The sequence below is a fragment of the Cyprinodon tularosa genome, unplaced genomic scaffold (assembly GCF_016077235.1).
Source record: "Cyprinodon tularosa strain WSP-4 unplaced genomic scaffold, ASM1607723v1 ctg479, whole genome shotgun sequence".
NCBI lineage: Eukaryota > Metazoa > Chordata > Actinopteri > Cyprinodontiformes > Cyprinodontidae > Cyprinodon > Cyprinodon tularosa.
Genome location: NW_024039206.1, coordinates 364,893 through 387,147, shown reverse-complemented (window position 1 = coordinate 387,147; position 22,255 = coordinate 364,893). Strand labels below are relative to the sequence as shown.

The window sequence follows — 22,255 nt, the reverse complement described above, 5'->3', positions numbered from 1 at the left end:
CAGAGATGAAACTGAGCGCGAGAACAGTGTGTTGAGAGGGTTTTTCAGAGTTGAGCGTGCGCCAGACCGGTTTTGCGCGCGCGCGTGTTGTCTCACTGCGCGCTCGGATTGGTTCCTGCGCGCTCAAACCGATGGCACAAATATCTCTCCATAATTCACAGCCTTAATGGGAAGGAGAAATATAAAGGTTTGTAAATCCTGCTGGTCTCATTAAATAACATGCAGCTCAATGGTAGAGCAGAACTCTCAAAAGCAAAACTTTCCCTGCGAACAAACGAGCGGTGAGCCAAAACCGTAAAAGGTATTCAAAAAATTCTTTCACTGTTGGCGTCAGCCATCTTTTGGCTTCGACTGTACCAACTTTTATGTTTCTACTAAAAACTATTTGGCCACGGTGACGATGTAAATATTTGCATTTTCTGAGTTTGAGGATTTTTCTCAGAATCAACGTTTTCCTATGCCCGAACAAGTCAGCTAAACAGCTAAACCATAAATGATATTGAAGAAATTCCTTCAATGTGAGTGCTAGAAGGTTCTGAAGATGTTGTATACCAAGTTTCATGTTAGTACACAGTACATCAAATAGTTAATAAACGGGAGCGATACGAAAATATGTATCTTTTTGGATTTTGTCTGTGATTTTTGGAAAATCTCTCATTGGATTTCTATTGGGGAAGTGTGGACTTCTTCATGGTCTGGGCCAAACTGTCGGAAAACCGTAAATGCCACACAAATGAGGGTTATATTTCCTGAATCCTGACAAAAATCCCTACGTTTTGATGTATAATTTATTTCAATTGAGTTAAAAATGAGGGACTGAGAAGAATTTGTTCGGAAAAACCAGAACAGCTCAAAAGCTAGAGCACGCACTCTAGCAGTTGAAGAATTCCGTCCATAGACTTCCATTATAAATCTGAAAATCTGAAAATTTTCTTTTAAAGTTTGAAGCTTCACTGAAGCAAAACTGTAAAAGTTAGCAGAAAGCTGAATTAAACAGTAATAGCAGAAAGATACAGAAACATTTTAAAAGTTGAATGGTGTTTCTAGCTGAAAGTATGCTGAAGTAGTTAAAGGTCAAAGATGATGAAGGTTTAGCTGAATTTTGTTGAAATCTAAGAATTCTACATGCATTTCAATGGGACAAAAAAAAACGCAGAAAAAGCTGAATATCGCGAAAACTACAAAAAATATCTTTACCAAAAGACATAGCAGAATTCTCCTGAACAAACTGAACGTTTTGATACCAAAATTGTTGAAATCGGTTGAAAACTGCGGGACTAGTTAGAGTCAGAAAAATTTTAAGTGAACAACAATAAGTGGGAATGCATAAGCATTCCCACTTATTGGGGGTCCCTATGTCCTCCAGCAGTCTAGGGCTATAGAAGCATAACTATAGAGATAGCTCAGGAATAAACACTAAACCTCTGTTTCGTGGTCACGGTTTTCGGTTCGGTTCGGTATATGTTGATTGTTACACCAAAATCCCATAAAAATTTAATAAAAAATCTAAAAAAAAAATTAATGAATTGTAATTATTTTAATGATCCGCGGAAACCCTGGATCATTTCCGCATGTTTTGCTGCTTTGAATTTAATCATCTGGCGCATGCCCTCTACGATCTCCCAGGAACTCAGAGTGGAGCGGACGGGAGCCACAGTGGAGGCTGTAGGCTTTGCTTTGTGCAGCCGGTCTGGAGCGCAACGGGGCGGAGCGCTGATGTGGGATTTCGGGGTTAGCCTGACATGTTGGTCATGTTGCTGTTAGCATAAACAAAACGTGTTGCACAATGCTTGTACACTGTTGCACTTTGATCCACAACTTTCTTCCCGCCGTCATCGCAGGGCACTCTAAATGCAAAGTGGTCCCATACAGCAGACCTATAAAGTGCTGCTGGTGCGTCTTCCAACTCCTGTTCTTTCCCACTCGCCATACCCACACAATTCTCCACAACAACTGATTTTTTTCTGCTACATCCGGCTACGCTGCTTCGCTTCTTCTTCTTCTTGTTTACTACTGGTGGTTGGCTTTGGTCGCAGTACCGCCACCTTCTGCTCTGGAGTGTAAACGCTTCGCCTATGAGAAAAAGGAGCAGCGCATGAACCGAACGAAACACACGCGAGTCGAACCGGACGGTTCGGACGGTTTTCATTAACCATTCCATCCCTAATACACACCAGAGATGGCAAAAATACTCACTTTCCGTACTTGAGTAAAAGTACAGATACTTGTGTTAAAAAATACTCTGGTAAAAGTGGAAGTACTGATTAAACTTCTTTACTCAAGTAAAAGTAATAAAGTACAGGCTTGTAAATTTACTTAAAGTATAAAAGTAAAAGTAGAAACCACTTTTTTCATGCCGTTGCCTACATTTTAAATGGATATCCCTATGGGGCCAAAATTGTTGCTTTATTATTTCCAATTGTGTGTGGAGAGTTGTACATCTGTATCTCGATTTGTGCGTCTGCAGGGGGATTTGAAAATGTGTAAATGAAACTGTAAATGTGTGAGGAGATTTGTGTCTGTACAACAATCTGCAAATGTGCAAAACTACTTGTGTGTGTGTAATCTGGTTTGCAAATGTGTAAAAAATCCACAAATCTGTCTTCAGATCTACAAATATGTACTGAGATTTACAAATCTGTTGTAAGATTTACAAATGTGTAGAACAATCTATAAGCACACACAGAGACACTGTGTCCAAAGTATTTTTGCTTCAACAATCAGAAATACAGACACATCATTGGTTACAAGTCCAGCGGAGATCCAGATCTGGGATCTCCGTTGTGTTCATTTTCAATCATCTCGTCGTCCATGCTACTATGCTAACGCCACCGCCACCAAGCTGCAATGATTTGCTGCGAATGAATACCGTCGAATCTGTCGATTCATCTTGTAGTGGTGCGTCAAATGCAACGTAGATTCCCATCCAATTAGATTGAATTTGGTATTGATGACATGAAAAATAATAACGGTAACTCCATTGAAATGATTCAAAACTAAAGTAACGAGCCAATTTTTTAAAACGTAAGGAGTAGAAAGTACAGATATTTGTGTAAAAATGTAAGGAGTAGAAGTAAAAAGTCACCATAAAAATAAGTAGTAAAGTAAAGTAAAAATATCAGAAAAATGTACTTGAGTACAGTAACGAAGTATTTGTACTTCGTTACTTCCCATCTCTGATACACACCAATTATAAACAGTTTCAAAGGAACTGAAAATGGGGAAAAAAGGAAAAACAATTGCAAAATATTACAGATTTTCACAGATTCAGAACTGTAGTTCTGCACTCCCCCAGTTGGTGGTGACATATTCATATGAAGCTTCAAGAACTCTACAGATCGTTAAAACAATTAGGCCAAACGGTTCAATGCCTCACGAGGCTTTACCTCACCATCACCACAAACCACCACGCCCTCACTCTTACCTAAGAGCAGTTAGCAATTCCCCTTTAGGTCACGGTTTTAGACTGTGGCACACGTCTCTGGCATGACCATGCAAACTTTAGCCAAAACCTAAGAAATGTATAAACAAAAAAAAAGTTAAAGAGCTCAGAGACTAACAATTCAACAGTTCCTGCAGCCCGTGTTTGTTTTCATTCATAATAGTTGTGTGATCCACATTGCGACTGTCCTGTGGATTAGTGGCTGTAACCCTCTGGATGCGATAATCTAATGTGATAATCTACTTCCAATGTGCTGAGGGATCATTAGCCAGATCATGGGATCATATTGAGCTGGATTTATGTAACCACCAGGTGTTAGCCTGCTGTGAGCTACATGCAGAGGGTTAAGACTGTGTTCAGTGGATGGAGGGTGGTCAGTTGGCCTTTAGGTAAGGAATGGCAGAGTGCATGCAGTGCTGTTGGCTCCTTAATGGATTTTCACACGTACGTCCCAGTGGTCACAAGAATGATGCTGCTGAAGGTCACTGCAGCGGGAGACGGCTTCCAGTTTGCTTAACAGGGTTGTAACGTTGCAGGGTTGAGTGTTCTGTTCAGCTTTGGGGCCCCAAGGATTTCGCCCAGTGGGACATCCGGGTAGTTCAAAAAGTCAAAACTCAAAATCAGTGGCTGCTCCTTAAAAGCAGTAAAGTTAGCTTAAATTTTCATATTAAACATACATCAGAGATCATAAAAACCATGAAGACTTTGCTTCGATTTCCTATGTTCATGTTTCATCCAACATAATTGCCTTTAATCCAGTCACTGGGCATTAAAAGGTGAAGTGATACAAATGTTAGTCAAAAAAAATTAAGGTTCATGACAGAATCAAGGTTTTGGAAGGAACCACCTGAGGTTTACTCAATTCTATTCAGTTTATTTCTATAGCGCTGATTCACAACACGTCATCTTAAGGCACGGTTCACCAGATCATCCAGTCAGATTGGCGAAATGCAGGAAAACCAGCTGATTGCATCGACTCATTGACTCTTCAGCAATCCCTCACACTAAGCATGCTTGTGGAGAGGAAAAACTCCCTTTGAACAGGAAGAAACCTCCAGCAGAACCAGGCTCAGTGTGAGCGGCCATCTGCTGAGGCCCACTGGGGTTCAAGGAGACAGAAGCAGACATAGAAAAAGAAGCATAGATACAAAAGGCAACTGTCAACCAGCTCCACAGGCGGCCCCGTCCAGGAAACACACAGCCAGGCAGACGAGCTCCGAGCCAGCTCCCATGTCAGAGGATGAAGAGAGCACATCCAGTTAGTCACAGTCAGAGAAACAGGACTACACTGGAAAACAGGCCAAGCTCCAACATCTAGAAACAAGGGTGTTGATGGCAGCAGCACAGCTGATATTTCTCTCCAGGATGGAGTCACAGCCAAACAGGAACAGACCAGATGAAGCTACTATGAGAAAAAGCAGAGAGAGCAGAACGTTAGAGATTGAACTAACAGATTCTGCAGAGTGGGAGAATAGAGATAGAATGAAGCAGAATGATGAAAAAGGGGTCCCTATGTCCTCCAGCAGTCTAAGCCTATAGCAGCAGAACTATAGAGATAGATCAGGATAACCTGAGCCACTCTAACTAGAAGCTTTATCAAAAAGGAGTTTTAAAAGTTTTACACTGAGTTTTAGCCATCCATCTTTATTCTATGTTGAGAAGAGTCTGCTCTGCTCTGCTCTCCCTCCCCTGGCAGCTAAAGTTTCCTCCTGAAGCTCTTCTCTTTAGTGTAGAAGACTCTGCAGCTCACACCTGCTGCTGCCTTCAGATACCTGCACCCTGTGGTGGTCAGCCAGCTCGGTCTTGAGGAATGTTAGATCACTGAACCATACTTCTATACTGGAAGGGAATTGAAAACTGCCTTCAGATGGGTTCTATAAACTGGTTCCGGTGGATAAACTGGTGTCCTTCGAGCCACTGGCTAGTGGCAGAATAGAACATTTTCAAACATGTAATGATTTTACACGGATATGGTTGCTAACATAAAACACTGGATAGAGAAGGGAAGGAAACAGAAGTCTACAGTCAGCTGGTATCATGAGTTGAAGCTCATGAAGGCTGATGTGCTGTAGGTTGTACCTCCTCCTCCCAGAGACTGAGCTAAGCTCCATGGGCGACGGTGACTTCTGCTCTGCTGCTCCTCGGACCTGCATGCCCTCCCTGATCATCTAAATGAACCACAGACTATCCTGACTTTTAAAAAGGGATTAAAAACATGTATTTTCGGTAGAACTTGCGACTGTTAACCTTTTAGAATTATGCCAATGACTTATTTATTAGGGAGGCACGATATAATGGGCCTCCTATCGGTATCGGCCTTAAAACTGAATATCGGACATCGGCCACCCCACCGATATTTAACCTGATATTTGATCAGCTTCTGAGTTTCTAAAGTCAAAAAATAAAATAAAAAAATACTTCTTCTTCCTCATAAACTTCTTTTTTACAGACTTAAAAACTTCTAAAGACGAGGGAAAAAATATTGATCCATTAAAATATCCCAATATCTTCATATGCTGATTTATTGCCATTTAAAAACACCGTATCAATCTCTTTTACTAATGAAATATTGCTATATGTCATCGTTATGCTACGAAATCCCCCGAAAATCCCTGAAATGTTGCCATATTTTTATATGTTGATATATTGACGCGGTATCGATCTATTTTACTAACAAAATCTCACAAGAATTTGCAAAATATCACGAGAGTTTGTAACAGAACCATGAAATTTCACCAGATTTTGAAAGTAAAATAGATCGATACCGCGTTTTAAAAAATCTATTTGATATCAGCATATGAAAATATATTTGAGTTTATTATTTTTCAGAGTGTCAGAAATGGATAACAAAACGGCTATTTTCAATGACTACTTTTTGTCCAGCTTTAACATCGGTATCGATATCGGCTACATGAGTTTTAAAATATCGGCATATCGGATATCGGCCAAAATCCCAATATCGTGCATCCCTATTATTTATATATAAATACTTTACAATGATGTTTAGTTTTACATTTTTTCTATGATGATTTTACCTGTAGCACTTTTCACTTAAATGAAATGTGCATTACAAATAGAATGTATTGTTATTATTCTGATTAAGCACCTGGAGATACTGCAATGATCCTAGTAAACGAATTGAAACAGTTTTTCTTTCTGGTTTACTGCATCCAGCCATCATGGCTCCACTTCAGCCTCGCCATGCTACATTTTGAAGAGCCTCTTCCGTCATCATCCATGTCTTTACATGACAATAACTTGTTATTCTGGATCCATTTGTTCTGGGTCACCCTCCTACATCTCATCTCCTCGTGCTTTGATTCACGCGTTCGTCGTCTTAAACCAACATTTGTCCCTTCATTCGTCCTGCCTTTCCTCTCTTGCTTCTCCTCTTCCCTGCAGCCGTTGGTCTCTTTTCCCTTGCTATCTCTCCATCTGTGCCACGGTTTTCTTCCTCTGGCAACACTTAGTGACCAAGAAAAATTGTAGTTTGAAAGACAAGAGAAATAAAGCAGAGAACCTGATGCAGGCTGTGGAATATAACTGACACTTATTTTTAGTGCAAACCAAATTTCCCATTAAAAGCTTCACGTGGCTGTAGTTCCCTGGGTGGCTTTGTGCATCCAGAGGCAGCATGTCAGGCCGCAGGAGAAACACGCTTAAGTATAATAGCCTGACAACAGATTAGTAGCGACAGGCACAACAACGTCAGTGTTCCCGAATGTCCGAGCCGGAGTCCACCTAAATACCCGCTGACCTGCTTTCTCTAAGCTCATCTGTCCGGCACTACTGCCAACCAACTTGATATAAAAGACATTTGGTTGGACAGTTACATCAGTCAAGGAGAAAAAAAGCAAACTCTGACCCCGCTGCAGGTCCCCCTGTCTGAGAGGTGGGGTGGTAATTGAATTTAAAATCAATCTGTGTTTTTGCAGTGAAAGAAAAGGGAAACGATTGCTGAGCTTTTCTGGTTTTTATTCCCTCCTTTTCTGCTAAGTTTCTTAGAACTGATCACTTTGTTCTCTCTGCTCTGCAAACAGATTTTCCTGCTTCAAGGAGGAACATTTGCAGATTTTCGGTTTTGCCATCGATGGTTGATGTTATTTATTTACACACGTTAACAACACTCTTGAAACGGCTCGTTAAATGAAGGATAAAATCACAAAGGTCACAGAAATAACATAAATTTTCCATCATGCTTGCTGGGGTGGCGAGGGGTGCTGGTGCCTGTCTCCAGCTGTCTTCGGGGGATTCAATTCAATTCAGTGTATTTATATAGCGCCAATTCACAACACATGTCATCTCAAGGCGCTTTACAGTTCAACCAGATCATACAGTCAAATTGATACGTTTCTATTTAAGGAAAACCAGTTTATTGCATTGACTCAAATACAATCCCTCACACTAAGCATGCTTGTAGCGACAGTGGAGAGGAAAAACTCCCTTTGAACAGGAAGAAACCTCCAGCAGAACCAGGGGAGAGGCGGGGTCCGCCCTGGACAGGTCTCCAAAGGAGAAATTTAGTTTATTTATTTATTTTAACAGCGCTGGTGACTCGCTTTTCTGACAGTAGGCTGACAGGAAAGGGGGTACAGTATGAGAGAGACATGCAGGAAATGACCACAGGCTGGATTCAAACCCGTGTCGAGGACTAAGGCCTCCGTAGATGGGTTGTGCGCACTAACCGCTGCGCCACCTGCACGCCCCACCTAAGGAGAATTTAAAGAGGCCAATTGACCTAAAAGTCATGTTTTTGGACTGTGGGAGGAAGCTGGAGTACCCGGAGAGAACCCACGCATGGTCAGGGAGAACATGCAAACTAGGGGTGTAAATCACATCCATCATGGCGATTCGATTCAGTATCGATTTCCTGACCCAACGATTCGATTATTTTCAATAATCAATAATACACCACGATTCGATTCGATTAATTGGTTAATTTTTTTTTTTTTAACACCTTACAGGCTGAACAAAGTATCAAATTTGAAATAAATCAATGAAAGCTGCATCGTTATGCAGAAGTAGAAAAGTTGTATCAAAAAAATCCTGCACATAATCAGTGCAATGAGTGCAATTCAATACCTCGGCTCCAGACGTCCCGCCCCTCCACAGACGCTCCGCTGCTCCTCTCCCAGATTGTAGCTGACGGCAGACAGTGCAGCAGACAAGAGGCCGGCTTGGTTTGTTTTTATGACCGAAATTGCGGAAAACAACTCGTGAAGTTTGACCCACTAGAAGAGCGAGGTGCGCGAGAACGCAGGGACCCTTTTTCCACCTGGATCTCCGCTCTTTTTGGCCCTCATGTCCCTCCGTCGTCGGACTAAACTCGCCCCCACTTCCTCGCCGCCTCGGCCGTATCTAGACCCACAGCGTGTAGCACAGACCACGCTTCAATATTGAGCATAATTTACAAATGTCTGCATCAAGCTCACTGCAACACACTGCTGAGAGTATAACCAGGAAGCGAGGTAGGAGGGCAAAATAGGTTTAGCGCCACCGCAGCACGGGAGGGAGAATTACGCCCAGGAGCAAATGGATAAAAATAGACCGGAGGAAAAAAAACATGAATTGATTCTCTTGTGGACGTATCGATGCATCGGATCGTCGGCTGTTGGATCGATGCATCGATACAAAACGATTATTATTTACACCCCTAATGCAAACCCATGCAGAAAGACACCGGGCCGGGAATCGATCCCGGAACCTTCTTGCTGCAAGGCAGCGCTGCACCTCTGAGCAGCCGGAAGAAGTTCTTTTAGTGTTGTTATATTGTCAGCGTCTACCAAAGGGCACCACAGTTCTTAAGTAGAGAAGAAAAATGTTACTTGCAAGAAAAGTAAGGCCAATATGAAGAAGGAATGCCAGGGGAGACACAGGACTCGATCCAAAGTCTGGTCCAGGAATATTTACACTATTTATCGGCAACGAAGATGCAGAATGAACTTTTTCTACGGTTCTGTTTGTAAATATAAACACTAAATAAGCACCTTAGGTTATCATCTAAATAGTGTCCGTTCAGTCGCTCTGCATGAAGAAGCAGCATTGACTTCTCTGGTGTGTTTGAAAAAGGTTTTTACAAAAGAAACGTTAATGACATTTTAAATTTTACGACCGCAGTACCCAGAGAGAACCGACGCATGCTGAAGGAGAACATGCAGAAAGACCCTAGGCGGGAAATGAAACCCGGAACCTTCTTGCTGCAAGGCAGCAGTGCTACCACTGTGACACTAAACAGCCCTTTACAAACGGTCCTTTAACCCCCCCCCTCCTCGGTATGAGAATGAACTTAGCCGGCCGGGAACACGCTCCTGTAGGATGTTTGACAGTTTCTAAGCTGCTTTGTGATTTAATAAGCAGCGTGTTGATGTGGGTTTCTGTGGTGCAGGAGGGAAAGTTGTCAAATTGGGGCGCGTGGCACCGTTCATGTTCTTTATTCGTTTTCCGTGCTCAGCTGGGAGCTGCAGAATGTTCCTTACATAGGCCTCCTGGAAACCAGCGGCCTCCTGTTACATAAAATGATTCTGACAGCAGTTTAAAGGGTTAGTGTTCAAAGACACGTTGGCAACTGTTCTCCAACGGAAGCAAATGGTCCTTTAAACAGAGAAAACTGGTGTCGACGGCCAACAGGAGAGGTTCACTGAGGACACGTCCATCCCAGGGCGACACAGAGACACGCACGACAAACAACCTCATAACACCAGAGAGACACCTGCAAACCTAAACGCTCTGTGTTCAACTAACAGAAGTTGCTCAATAATTAAAGTCAAGCTTTTCTTTTATTCCACTTTACCGGTTAAAAACTCATCACCTATGAGAATTAAAAAGGGTTTTAGCATCTAGCAGGGGCGGATTTGGGAAATTTGTGGCCCTAGACAAAGAAGGCAAAAACAGAGCCGTTATACAGATAGAGAAATTTTAATAGAATAGACATCCATTATCTGTTCTAGGTTGTGTCCCTCTCTTCTTGTCCCTTTTCTTCTTGTTTTCCTCTCTATGTTTTGTACTCAGCTGACTTTTCATGCTGTCTCTAAAGGAATGAAAGATTTTTTCCAAGCACTAAGCTCACTTAGCTGATTGCTCCTTCCTGTGTTTCCAAAAAGGCCAAAGTAAATAACCCAGTCCTTCTTTTCACTGTAGACAAGCCATGATCTGCTTATCTGTTCTCCATTTTTCATTTGGATGAAATAATAGCTGCATGAATCATGACAGCAGACAAGATAGAGGAGAGCAGGAGGCGGGGTTACCAATCTACTCGCTCTGGAGAGCAGAGTTCGCTGCTCCAAAGTCTGAGACACACTTAATATTATCAGTGTTCTGATGGCATTTAGGTGAAAGGATTTTTATCAAAAATTTTATTAATGTGCACAAATAAGGAATAGTTGTACTGATTATACATGTAAACAGAGTTTTATGGGGCCCCCAGGAACTAGTTGCCTAATGGTAAATCCCCCGAGCATCTAGTTTGTATAACACCAAAGTTTAAGCTTTAGCTCTGAAATGTTCTGTTCTTCATTTCATCATCATACGTAATATTTAGGGATGCACGATATATTCGGCCCCCTATCGGTATCGGCCTTAAAACTGAATATCGGTATTTGATATTACCCGATATTTGATCAGCTTCTGAGTTTCTAAAGTCTAAAAAAAAAAATAAAAAATACTACTTCTTCTTCTTCCTCAAAAACTTCTTTTTTACAGACTTAAAAACTTCTAAAGATGAGGGAAAAAATATTGATACATTAAAATATCACAATATCTTCATATGCTGATATATTGCCATTTAAAAACACCATATCAATCTCTTTTACTAATGAAATATTGCTATATGTCATCGTTATGCTACGAAATCCCCCGAAAATTCACCAAATGTTGCCATATTTTTATATGTTGATATATTGACGCGGTATCGATCTATTTTACTAACAAAATCTCAAAAGAATTTGCAAAATATCACGAGAGTTTGTAACAGAACGATGTTTTTAAAAATCAATTTGATATCAGCATATGAAAATATATTTGAGTATATTATTTTTCAAAGTGTCAGAAATGGATAACAAAACTGCTATTTTCAAAGACTACTTATTTTTGTCCAGCTTTAACATCGGTATCGATATCGGTTATCGGCTACATGAGTTTTAAAATATCGGCATATCGGATATCGGCCAAAATCCCAATATCCTGCATCCCTAGTAATATTGATTTTTTTTTTTTACTGGGATTTAGTTTTTCTTGAGTAAACACTGTTAAACTATTAAAATGAGCTCATATAGCGTATTCCCTGATAAAGGTAGACAGTGTGTATTTCCTGTCAGGTGTTATTAGAAACCCATCTGCTCATAGCAGCTCTACATCTGCTCTCTGGATGGGGGCTACTGCCGCCTACCTTTAATCCATGTGTTGCTCTAACACTGACTGACGTGTTAATAAACCGCTGGCTGCTGCTCTAACTCTACCATAAATAGGACGCTTTATGTAATCTGCTTTCAGACGTTACATGGTGGTCCTGGAAAATGGGTGCAAATGATTTAACATTTGAAAATGTTTATTCCTGAGATAATCTCAGCTAAGAACCTCAGCTCTGGTGTTTGTTTAAAATAAACTCTTCAGCATTTCTTCAAAAAATTTCTGACCTGCTTCTGCGATGTGCATCAGGGTAACCCACAGCTTTAAAGGTCACTGTTTAAAGGTTAGCTCCCCTGTGGTTTGCACCTATGGCCCCTGCCTACTCAAAGTGAAGCACTTCTTGTTGAAACTGAGATTGAAAAGAAAATCTGTTGTTACACACTGCCAAAAAAACATGGAATAAGACAGTTTACATTTAAAATAAGAAAAAAAAACAACTGCGGCGTCTTATTTTTAGTCAATATTATCTAGTTATCTTATTTTAAGAGTGAAAATCTCATTCTTTTGGCAAATCTGCTGAAATTAAGTGTAAATGCACTGAATTTAAGACATTTTTACAAATTTTTAGATCGTTTTTGCAGTTCAGAGTTTGTTTTTATTTCTGGAGCTTTGCTTTTTTTTGTAGCTTTTCTGCTTTTAATAAGAAAAACTAAACCCTGCTTCTGTTTCCTGGTTTCTGTGTCTCTCCAGGATCCCTCGGTGCAGAAGGTGGGTGGCGGCAGGAAGAAGACGGTGTCCTTCAGCAGCATGCCCTCCGAGAAGAAGGTAGCTGAAAAATCCTCCTTGTGGTCAGAGTTGGACAAAGATCTGAGATCCATATCCGGCTTTTTTCTCTCCTAACAATCATTTTATTAGAGAAGGATCAGTTATTGTTTAAGATTCTGGTTAAGATTCTGGTTCACGAGTTTGGATTTCTTGATTGATTGATTGATTTTTTCAAATGGAAACAGTCTGAGACTCCCAGGTTTACACCCCCCCACCATTGGACCTTCTTCCAGTCTTGCATAAAATGATGACACATTCTAATAACTAGTTCTATGGCCTTTTATTGAAGTATTGCGATTCTAATTTGATTTTTACTGATTTTCTAGAACGTTCTCATAGTTCTCTCCTCATCTACATCCTAAAGATGGCTGCCAGTCCATCACAGAGACGTCACACATCATCATTCCATGCTCACTAACTCTCACACACCCTTACAGGAAGTTTAGAGTGACCATTTAGCCTAACAGTACTGATTTTAGATGGTGGGAGGAAGTTGGAGTACCTGGAGATAACCCCATAGAAGTAGGAGGAGACTGGGATCTAAACCACCAACCATGGTTCCAGTGTTTCCAACTGTGGCACAGTGGTCCAGTAAAGTGTGTCCAGATGCGTCTGATGTGTCTGCTGAGATGGCAGAGAGCAGCTTTGCTGTATTTGCTGTGATCAGTGGGTAAAAAATAGTCTGAATATGTTTTTAAGTAAGAAAGTTTTGGTCCTCATCCATGCAGAAAGTCCCTAGGCGGGAATCAAACCTGGAACCTTCTAGTTGCAAGGCAGCAGTGCTACCACTGTGACACTAAACAGCCCTTTACAAACGGTCCTTTAACCCCCCCCCTCCTCGGTATGAGAATGAACTTACCCGGCCGGGAACACGCTCCTGCAGGATGTTTGACAGTTTCTAAGCTGCTTTGTGATTTAATAAGCAGCGTGTTGATGTGGGTTTCTGTGGTGCAGGAGGGAAAGTTGTCAAATTGGGGCGCGTGGCACCGTTCATGTTCTTTATTCGTTTTCCGTGCTCAGCTGGGAGCTGCAGAAGGTTCCTTACATAGGCCTCCTGGAAACCAGCGGGCTCCTTTTACATAAAATGATTCTGACAGCAGTTTAAAGGGTTAGTGTTCTGCCACGTGTTTTGTGACGAGGCCTACAGTCCACTGAGGACACGTCCATCCCAGGGCGACACAGAAACACGCAAGACAAACAACCTGATAACACTAAAGAGGCAGATTACCATCCTGCCTTCAAAGATTATTTCTCTGTGGGAGCCGCTCAGACCCCCACATACCGGCGCTGCGCTGTCACTGGGAATCCCCAGCAGCAGCTGTCTCAGGCCCGCTCGCCTCTTGGGGGTTTTCCCCTCCTGTTGGTGGCGGCTGGAAATAGATGTTAGCGTTTTTCAGTTCTGTGCTACAAACTGCAGGAATCAGAATAATAAAATTGAACATAGTTTGTCAGCAGGTTTCTACATTTTAAGTCAATTTAGGCATTATTAAACTGTTTCAGAGGAGTGATCATAGCGCTCTGCATCAGCAGTGCTGCGTCTGACTCCCTGCCAGCTCCCAGATCAGCTTCTCTCATTGGTTGATGTTGCATGTCGGGCAGCTTAAGTTCAGTTTTTCCAACTCCAGCAGCTGCTGCATCTAGGGATGCACGATATTGGGATTTTGGCCGATATGCCGATATTTTAAAACTCATGTAGCCGATAACGATATTGATACCGATGTTAAAGCAGGACAAAGATAAGTAGTCATTGAAAATAGCAGTTTTATTATCCATTTCTGACACTGAAAAATAATATACTCAAATATATTTTCATATGCTGATATCAAATTGATTTTTAAAAACGCGGTATCGATCTATTTTACTTTCAAAATCTCGTGAAATTTCATCGTTTCGTTACAAACTCTCGTGATATTTTGCAAATTCTTGTGAGATTTTGTTAGTAAAATAGATCGATACCGCGTCAATATATCAACATATAAAAATATGGCAACATTACGTGAATTTTCGGGGGATTTCGTAGCATAACGATGACATATAGCAATATTTCATTAGTAAAAGAGATTGATATGGTGTTTTTAAATGGCAATATATCAGCATATGAAGATATTGGGATATTTTAATGTATCAATATTTTTTCCCTCATCTTTAGAAGTTTTTAAGTCTGTAAAAAAGACGTTTTTGAGGAAGAAGTAGTATTTTATATTTTTTTTAGACTTTAGAAACTCAGAAGCTGATCAAATATCGGGTTAAATGTCGGTGAGGTGGCCGATGTCCGATATTCAGTTTTAAGGCCGATACCGATAGGGGGCCCATTATATCGTGCATCCCTAGCTGCGTCTGAAGCGTTTTACACACCTCAGATGCTCAGATACTAATGAGGTGCTGCTTCAGTTGCTCTGATGGGTCAAGATGCTGCTCAGAGACGCGCTGCAGGACCTTTTGATGCCCCTTGATGCACGTCAACCATTGACTTGAAAAACCGGCTCCTTCTGCTGTCCAAAGGCTACATTTGATGCAAACGTAGCCTTAGTCCTTATCCTAGCGATGCACGATATTAACAATTTCAACCAATAATTTTCTGCTCTTCATTACCATACCGAGTTCGATACCTATAAGTTGATATGCAATAAAATCTTTGCTAATCTGGGACTTGTGGTGGATAAAGCTATGAAGACTTTTCTATAGGAGAAAACAAGAGGTTTTGGCTCTTCAAATGTTTATTTTTTTCATGTGGTCACACAAAACTTTGGTCTTTTGCTTTAATGGACAGATGTAAAAGACAATGCAATTCAATTTAAACACAAAGAGCATCCCTTGAAAATTAATTATTAAACCGATCTATGGTTTAACTGCAGAGATATTTGTGAAGTCCAGTATTTTTTAAATATAAGATTATATGCATTGACAAGCAAAAAATAGGAGCAAAAGTCGAAAAAAAGGGCATCTTAAAAATAAAAAACTCAGAATCTGCAAAGGTTTTTGTGGAGCAAAGTCAAATGTTTTCAAACATGAAATCAGATATACCAACACATGCACAGTACAGACACACCTTCTCATTCAAAGTGTTTTCTTTATTTTCCTGACTATAAAAATTGTATATTCATACTGAAGGCATCAAAACTATGAATTAACACACGTGGAATTATATACTTAATAAAAAAGAGTGAAACAATTGAAAATATGTTTTTTATGCTAGGTTCTTTAAAGTAGCCACCTTTTGCTTCGATTACTGCTTGGCACACTCTGTGCATTCTCTTGATGAGCTTTTAAGCATATATCTGGCTCCTTTGGGACTTCATTAATGGCTTCATTAAAACATCACTCCATTGCAGGCTCTGTTATGGTTACTAATAAAAGTGCTCCTGCATTATGCGTAATTATGGCACAGACGTAAACCCCTGCCTCAGTTTTAGACCAAAGAGCTGTGTAATGAATACAGATGGCAAAATTCAGGACTACATGGGACTTTCTTATTCTAATTCATTAGAGATGTGACTGAATAAAAACATTAATGGACACCAGAACTAATTGTTGTTAGGCTCAGAACATCAGGATCCAGCATTCAATGCAACAGCTCCATTTCTTAAAACGTTCATTGGAAACGGTACTGCAGTGAATATTGTAGGGCAGAGGTCTTCAACAGGGGGTCCGCGACCCCTAGGGGGTCCGCAGAGGTACTGCATGGGGGTCGCGAAATTTTGGTTAATTAAACTTATATTGCCCCCCTGCAATATTTTCCACTAATTGAAATGTCTTTAAATCCACATTAACATGAATTCAACACACTGTAGTAAACAGATAAATGAAGGCAGAAGATGTCTTTCAGTCATCAATGCAGATCTGCGTTTCTGAGTAAAAATAAGTCAAATATCTGACAAAAGAGTGGAAATTAGAAGATTATATAAAAAAAATTTTGTTATTCCAATAAGTTTAATAGTAAGAAAAGAAACATAGACTCTAGTCAGAGAAAGAATATCAAGATTTGATGCATAAAATATCTAAAAACATGACTGATGCACGATATAATCGGCCCCCTATCGGTATCGGCCTTAAAACTGAATATCGGACATCGGCCACCCCACCGATATTTAACCTGATATTTGATCAGCTTCTGATCAAATATCGGATGATATTTCTCACCACCCAATCTCTGCTCTCCATAAAACCTTAATGGTGAAGACAGTTTGTCAAAAAAAAGTCTGTTTCCTGAGTCTAAAAAAAAAAAAAAAAATACTACTTCTTCTTCTTCCTCAAAAACTTCTTTTTTACAGACTTAAAAACTTCTAAAGACGAGGGAAAAAATATCGATCCATTAAAATATCCCAATATCTTCATATGCTGATATATTGCCATTTAAAAACACCATATCAATCTCTTTTACTAATGAAATATTGATATACGTCATCGTTATGCTACGAAATCCCCCGAAAATTCACCAAATTTGGCCATATTTTTATATGTTGATATATTGACGCGGTATCGATCTATTTTACTAACAAAATCTCACAAGAATTTGCAAAATATCATGAGAGTTTGTAACAGAACGATGAAATTTCACCAGATTTTGAAAGTAAAATAGATCGATACCGCGTTTTTAAAAATCTATTTGATATCAGCGTATGAAAATATATTTGAGTATATTATTTTTCAAAGTGTCAGAAATGGATAACAAAAGTGCTATTTTCAATGACTACTTATTTTTGTCCAGCTTTAACATCGGTATCGATATCGGTTATCGGCTACATGAGTTTTAAAATATCGACATATCGGATATCGGCTAAAATCCCAATATCGTGCATCCCTATGACTTATATTTTTAGATAGTCTTCAACATAAATGACAAATGAACCAGAGAAAAGAGGTCAAACGGGTATAGGATAGCTGTAACCTAAACCTTTTTTTTTATATTCCCCCTGCAATTTTTTCCACTAATTGAAATGTCTTTAAATCCACATTAACATGAATTCAACAGATTGTAGTAAACAGATCAATGGAGGCAGAAGATGTCTTTCAGTCATCAATGCTCACATTCAGCGACACACAGGAGCTCTTTCAAGCTGGGCACCGTTTCCTTCACAACACCTGTCCCATCAACCAGGAATCAGAAATACTTTAATAATTCCAGGGCAAAATTAGTTCCATTACATGACTCCATCTGTAATAGAGTGACTATAGAACCAGTTTAATATAACACAATTTCATACAATATATAAAATTAGGGGGTCCCCGCTCCATCTCGCCATCAGTTTGGGGGTCCTTAGCCTGAAAAACGTTGAAGACCCCTGATGTAGGGCATCTAAGGCAGGAGCCTCTGCAGGAGGAGAAAACAGGTTAGTGACCACATCTATCTGGAAGTGGACGATAATGAACTTGTGAATCCCTAACCTGGTCTTATAGTTTAGTCCAAGCTCAGAGGGTGAGGTTGGTTCCAGCTGGTTGGCTGCCAATGCGACGCAGCGGGCACCACCTAGAGAGCCTCATACGCTGATGTTTCAGTGGTCGGAGGACAGGAAGGAGATCTGAGCTGAGCAGAGGAAGGAAGGCAGGATAATCCAGAGGGTGAAGATGTGATCGGTACAGGGAGCCGGGAGGTCAGAGATCCGGTGAGGTGCTGAGGGAGAATAGTTCAAGGTTCGGCACACAGACGGGCAGAGATCCGGGGTCAGGGAAACGGATAAGAACAGGAACAGGCAGGCTCAGAGGTCCAGAGGCAGAACAGGTCAGAATCAAATTACAAGATCGCAATAATAATTCTCACCGATGGCTCGAAATAATCTGGCACTGATGACTGGTCTGAAGGCTGGTTAAATAGAGACTAATGCAGGTGGATCAGATAAGCAGGAAATGAGAACTGGGCGGAGCTAAGCAGGTGTGTGAAATGAGTAATCAGACCAGATTATCATTGCCAAGATTTCTGTTTTGCAGTGAAACATCTGAACACTGAAGGCTTTAAATGTGAGATGCACACACCGTTTATTAGCAGCCTTCTGAATTTGGGTCGGAACCACTGAGATCTGAACACCTGGGTGTTCACAGGGATGAGAAGTGACAGAAACTAGAAAATACTGTAATAAATATGGCGAACAGAGGTGAAAATAAATAGGATAATAAAGATAAAATGACAAGAAATAAAAATGTTGGAAATGAGGAGACCTTCCTCCCTACAGTTTAGCCCCGGCGGTGACACAGAGGGGGGTTGTGTGTCGTCTTTATTAGTCTGCAGAGCAGCTCTAAACAAACACTGGTTGCATTGTTTTATTCTTTGGGCCATAAAATGACACTTCTCGCCTCGTTTAATGAAAGAGATGCAACAATGTGGAATATATACAGGTGCTGGTCATAAAATTAGAATATCATGAAAAAGTAGATTGATTTCAGTAATTCCATTTAAAAAGTGAAACTTGTATATTATATTCATACATTACATACAAACTCATATATTTCAGATGTTTATTTTGTTTAATTTTGATGATTACAAATGACAACAAATGAAAATCTCAAATTCATCATATCAGAAAATTAGAATATTGTGAACAGGTTCAAAATTGATGGCCCCTGGTGCCATACTCTAATCAGCTAATTAACTCAAACCACCTGCAAAAGCCTTTAAATGGTCTTTCAGTCTAGTTCTATAGGCTACACAATCATGGGGAAGACTGCTGACTTGACAGTTGTCCAAAAGACGACCATCGACACCTTGCACAAGGAGGGCAAGACACAAAAGGTCATCGCTAAAGAGGCTGGCTGTTCACAGAGCTCAGTGTCCAAGCACATTAATAGAGAGGCGAAGGGAAGGAAAAGATGTGGTCGAAAAAAGTGTACAAGCAAGAGAGATAACCGCACCCTGGAGAGGATTGTGAAACAAAACCCATTCAAAAATGTGGGGGAGATTCACAAAGAGTGGACTGCAGCTGGAGTGAGTGCTTCAAGAACCACCACACACAGACGTATGAAAGACATGGGTTTCTGCTGTCGCATTCCTTGTGTCAAGCCACTCTTGAACCACAGACAGCGTCAGAAGCGTCTTGCCTGGGCTAAAGAGAAACAGGACTGGACTGCTGGTGAGTGGTCCAAAGTCATGTTCTCTGATGAAAGTAAATTTTGCATTTCCTTTGGAAATCAAGGTCCCAGAGTCTGGAGGAAAAGAAGAGAGGCACTTCATCCACGTTGCTTGAAGTCCAGTGTAAAGTTTCCACAGTCAGTGATGGTTTGGGGTGCCATGTCATCTGCTGGTGTTGGTCCATTGTGTTTTCTGAGGTCCAGGGTCAACGCAGCCACATACCAGGAAGTTTTAGAGCACTTCATGCTTCCTGCAGCTGACCAACTTTTTGGAGATGCAGATTTCATTTTCCAACAGGACTTGGCACCTGCACACAGTGCCAAAGCTACCAGTACCTGGTTGAAGGACCATGGTATCCCTGTTCTTAATTGGCCAGCAAACTCTCCTGACCTTAACCCCATAGAAAATCTATGGGGTATTGTGAAGAAGAAGATGCAATACACCAGACCCAACAATTCAGAAGAGCTAAAAGCCACTATTAGAGCAACCTGGGCTATCATAACACCTGAGCAGTGCCACAGACTGATCGACTCCATGCCACGCCGCATTGCTGCAGTAATACAGGCCAAAGGAGGCCCAACTAAATACTGAGTGCTGTACATGCTCATACTTTTCATGTTCATACTTTTCAGTTGGCCAACATTTCTATAAATCCTTTGTTTTTATTGGTCTTCAGTAATATTCTAATTTTCTGATATGATGAATTTGAGATTTTCATTTGTTGTCATTTGTAATCATCAAAATTAAACAAAATAAACATCTGAAATATATGAGTTTGTATGTAATGTATGAATATAATATACAAGTTTCACTTTTTAAATGGAATTACTGAAATCAATCTACTTTTTCATGATATTCTAATTTTATGACCAGCACCTGTATATGGAAAGATCGGAGCTGCTTTAGTTTAGATCATTTCTAACTGTAGATCATTCCTGCTTCTTTTCCAAAACGAGTCAAGTGTGTAACCGGAGCTGTGGTTAGAGCCAGTTCCTAACCGGTTCTTAATGTTTTCCACAACTTTAGAGCCAGGTTGGAGCCATGTCTCATCCAGTTAATGGTTGATTTCAGCTTTAAAAACATAAAATGCAGCAATAGAGTTGATTCCTTCCTGCTATCATCACAGCCCCAACCCCTTTAAAGGGGAACAGAAAACCTCGCCTGTTCAGCCAGACCAACAATTCCCTCTAACGACCCCCCTTTCAGAGACATAGACAGGTATGGGGCATTGCAGGCTGACAAAGAAGCCAAACGACCCCCATTCCAAAGGGGGGGACCCGTTCGTTTTAATTTGCATGTTTTCTAAACTGCTGTATAAAGTCTGGAACTCAACGCTATTCCTGAAATGTTTAATTGGAAAAACTTCCTTGATGGGAAGAGAAACGTCTTCAAAATTGGAAACAAAGTCCAGTGGATTGTTTTTTTTTTTTTTTTTTTACTTTTTTTGGAACACATTTATAATATATATATAAAAAGAGAAAGGAGAAAGAAATAGGAGGGGGCTTCCCAGAACTATAGGAGCAGCAGAAGAACAGAAAAATTATTATTGTGAAAAATAAACATTTTATTAAAAAAATTTTAATTTCTGGATTTCTTTCTCTGGATTTCACTTTGTTTCCATAGGCTTAGTTTTTTTTATGTTTTTTTTTTTCAAACTTATTTTTTTATATTCTTTTTTTTTTCAAAAACAATGTTTTATAGATTTTGTATTTTCACATTTTATTTTTTGAAGTTTAATTTGTATTGATTTTTTTTTACAGATTATATATATATATATATATATATATATATATATATATATATATATATATATATATATATATAAAATCTGTAAAAAAAAAACTTGGTTAAAAATTAGAATATAAAAAATAGTACATCTCAAAACTGGCAAATCTAAAAAAAAAAAAAAAGAAAATAATATGAAGAATAAACAAAAATTAAAATTGAATAAAAGAGAAAAGTTACTCTTGCAAGCTTTTTTTAAATTAAATGTTTTTCAAAGTTTAATTTTTGGATTGTATTTTTTTCAAACTTTTATTTATGAAACATATTCAGTGCTTGCAACAACAAAAAAAGGAAGACATTTCACTCCATAGATACAGTGTAGGACCTTTAACTGAAAAAGATTTTCTCTTCTTTTTATTTGCTTTAGCATCCTTCCTATCTGCCAGATGAAATGTTTGGACTGTGACTCTGAAGATGTTTCTCACCTTTGGTTGCAGGTCAGCAGTGCAGCCGACTGCTTGGCTTTCATGCAAGGTGGGTGTGAGCTTAAGAAGATCCGACCCAACTCCAGGGTCTACTGTCGATTTTACACCTTGGATGCAGACCTGAGCTGCCTTCGCTGGGAGCCGTCCAAGAAGGACGCAGACCGGGCTAGACTGGACGTCTCCAGCATCAGGGAGGTCCGCACTGGGAAGAGCACAGAGACCTTTCTTCATAACGGCCCTCTGCTGGAACACCTCGCAGAGGAAGCAGCCTTCTCCATCATCCACGGCGATGAGTACCAGGTTACAGATCCACCATGTAGAAAAGAGAATGCTGCAAATATTTCACCATTTTCCTTTAACCAACCAGCTTCTGGA

The 22,255-nt window shown here is 40.1% G+C and overlaps 1 protein-coding gene across 1 annotated transcript in view; it reads left to right on the top strand.

The window, feature by feature from the left end:
• Positions 1 to 22,255, top strand: part of plcl1 (phospholipase C like 1) — a 210,316-nt gene that overhangs the window by 124,200 nt on the left and 63,861 nt on the right. Inside the window, exons 2-3 of the mRNA XM_038301953.1 lie at positions 12,536 to 12,610; positions 21,893 to 22,180. Coding sequence (XP_038157881.1) covers positions 12,536 to 12,610; positions 21,893 to 22,180 — 363 coding nt within the window. The remainder of the gene's footprint in view (positions 1 to 12,535; positions 12,611 to 21,892; positions 22,181 to 22,255) is intronic.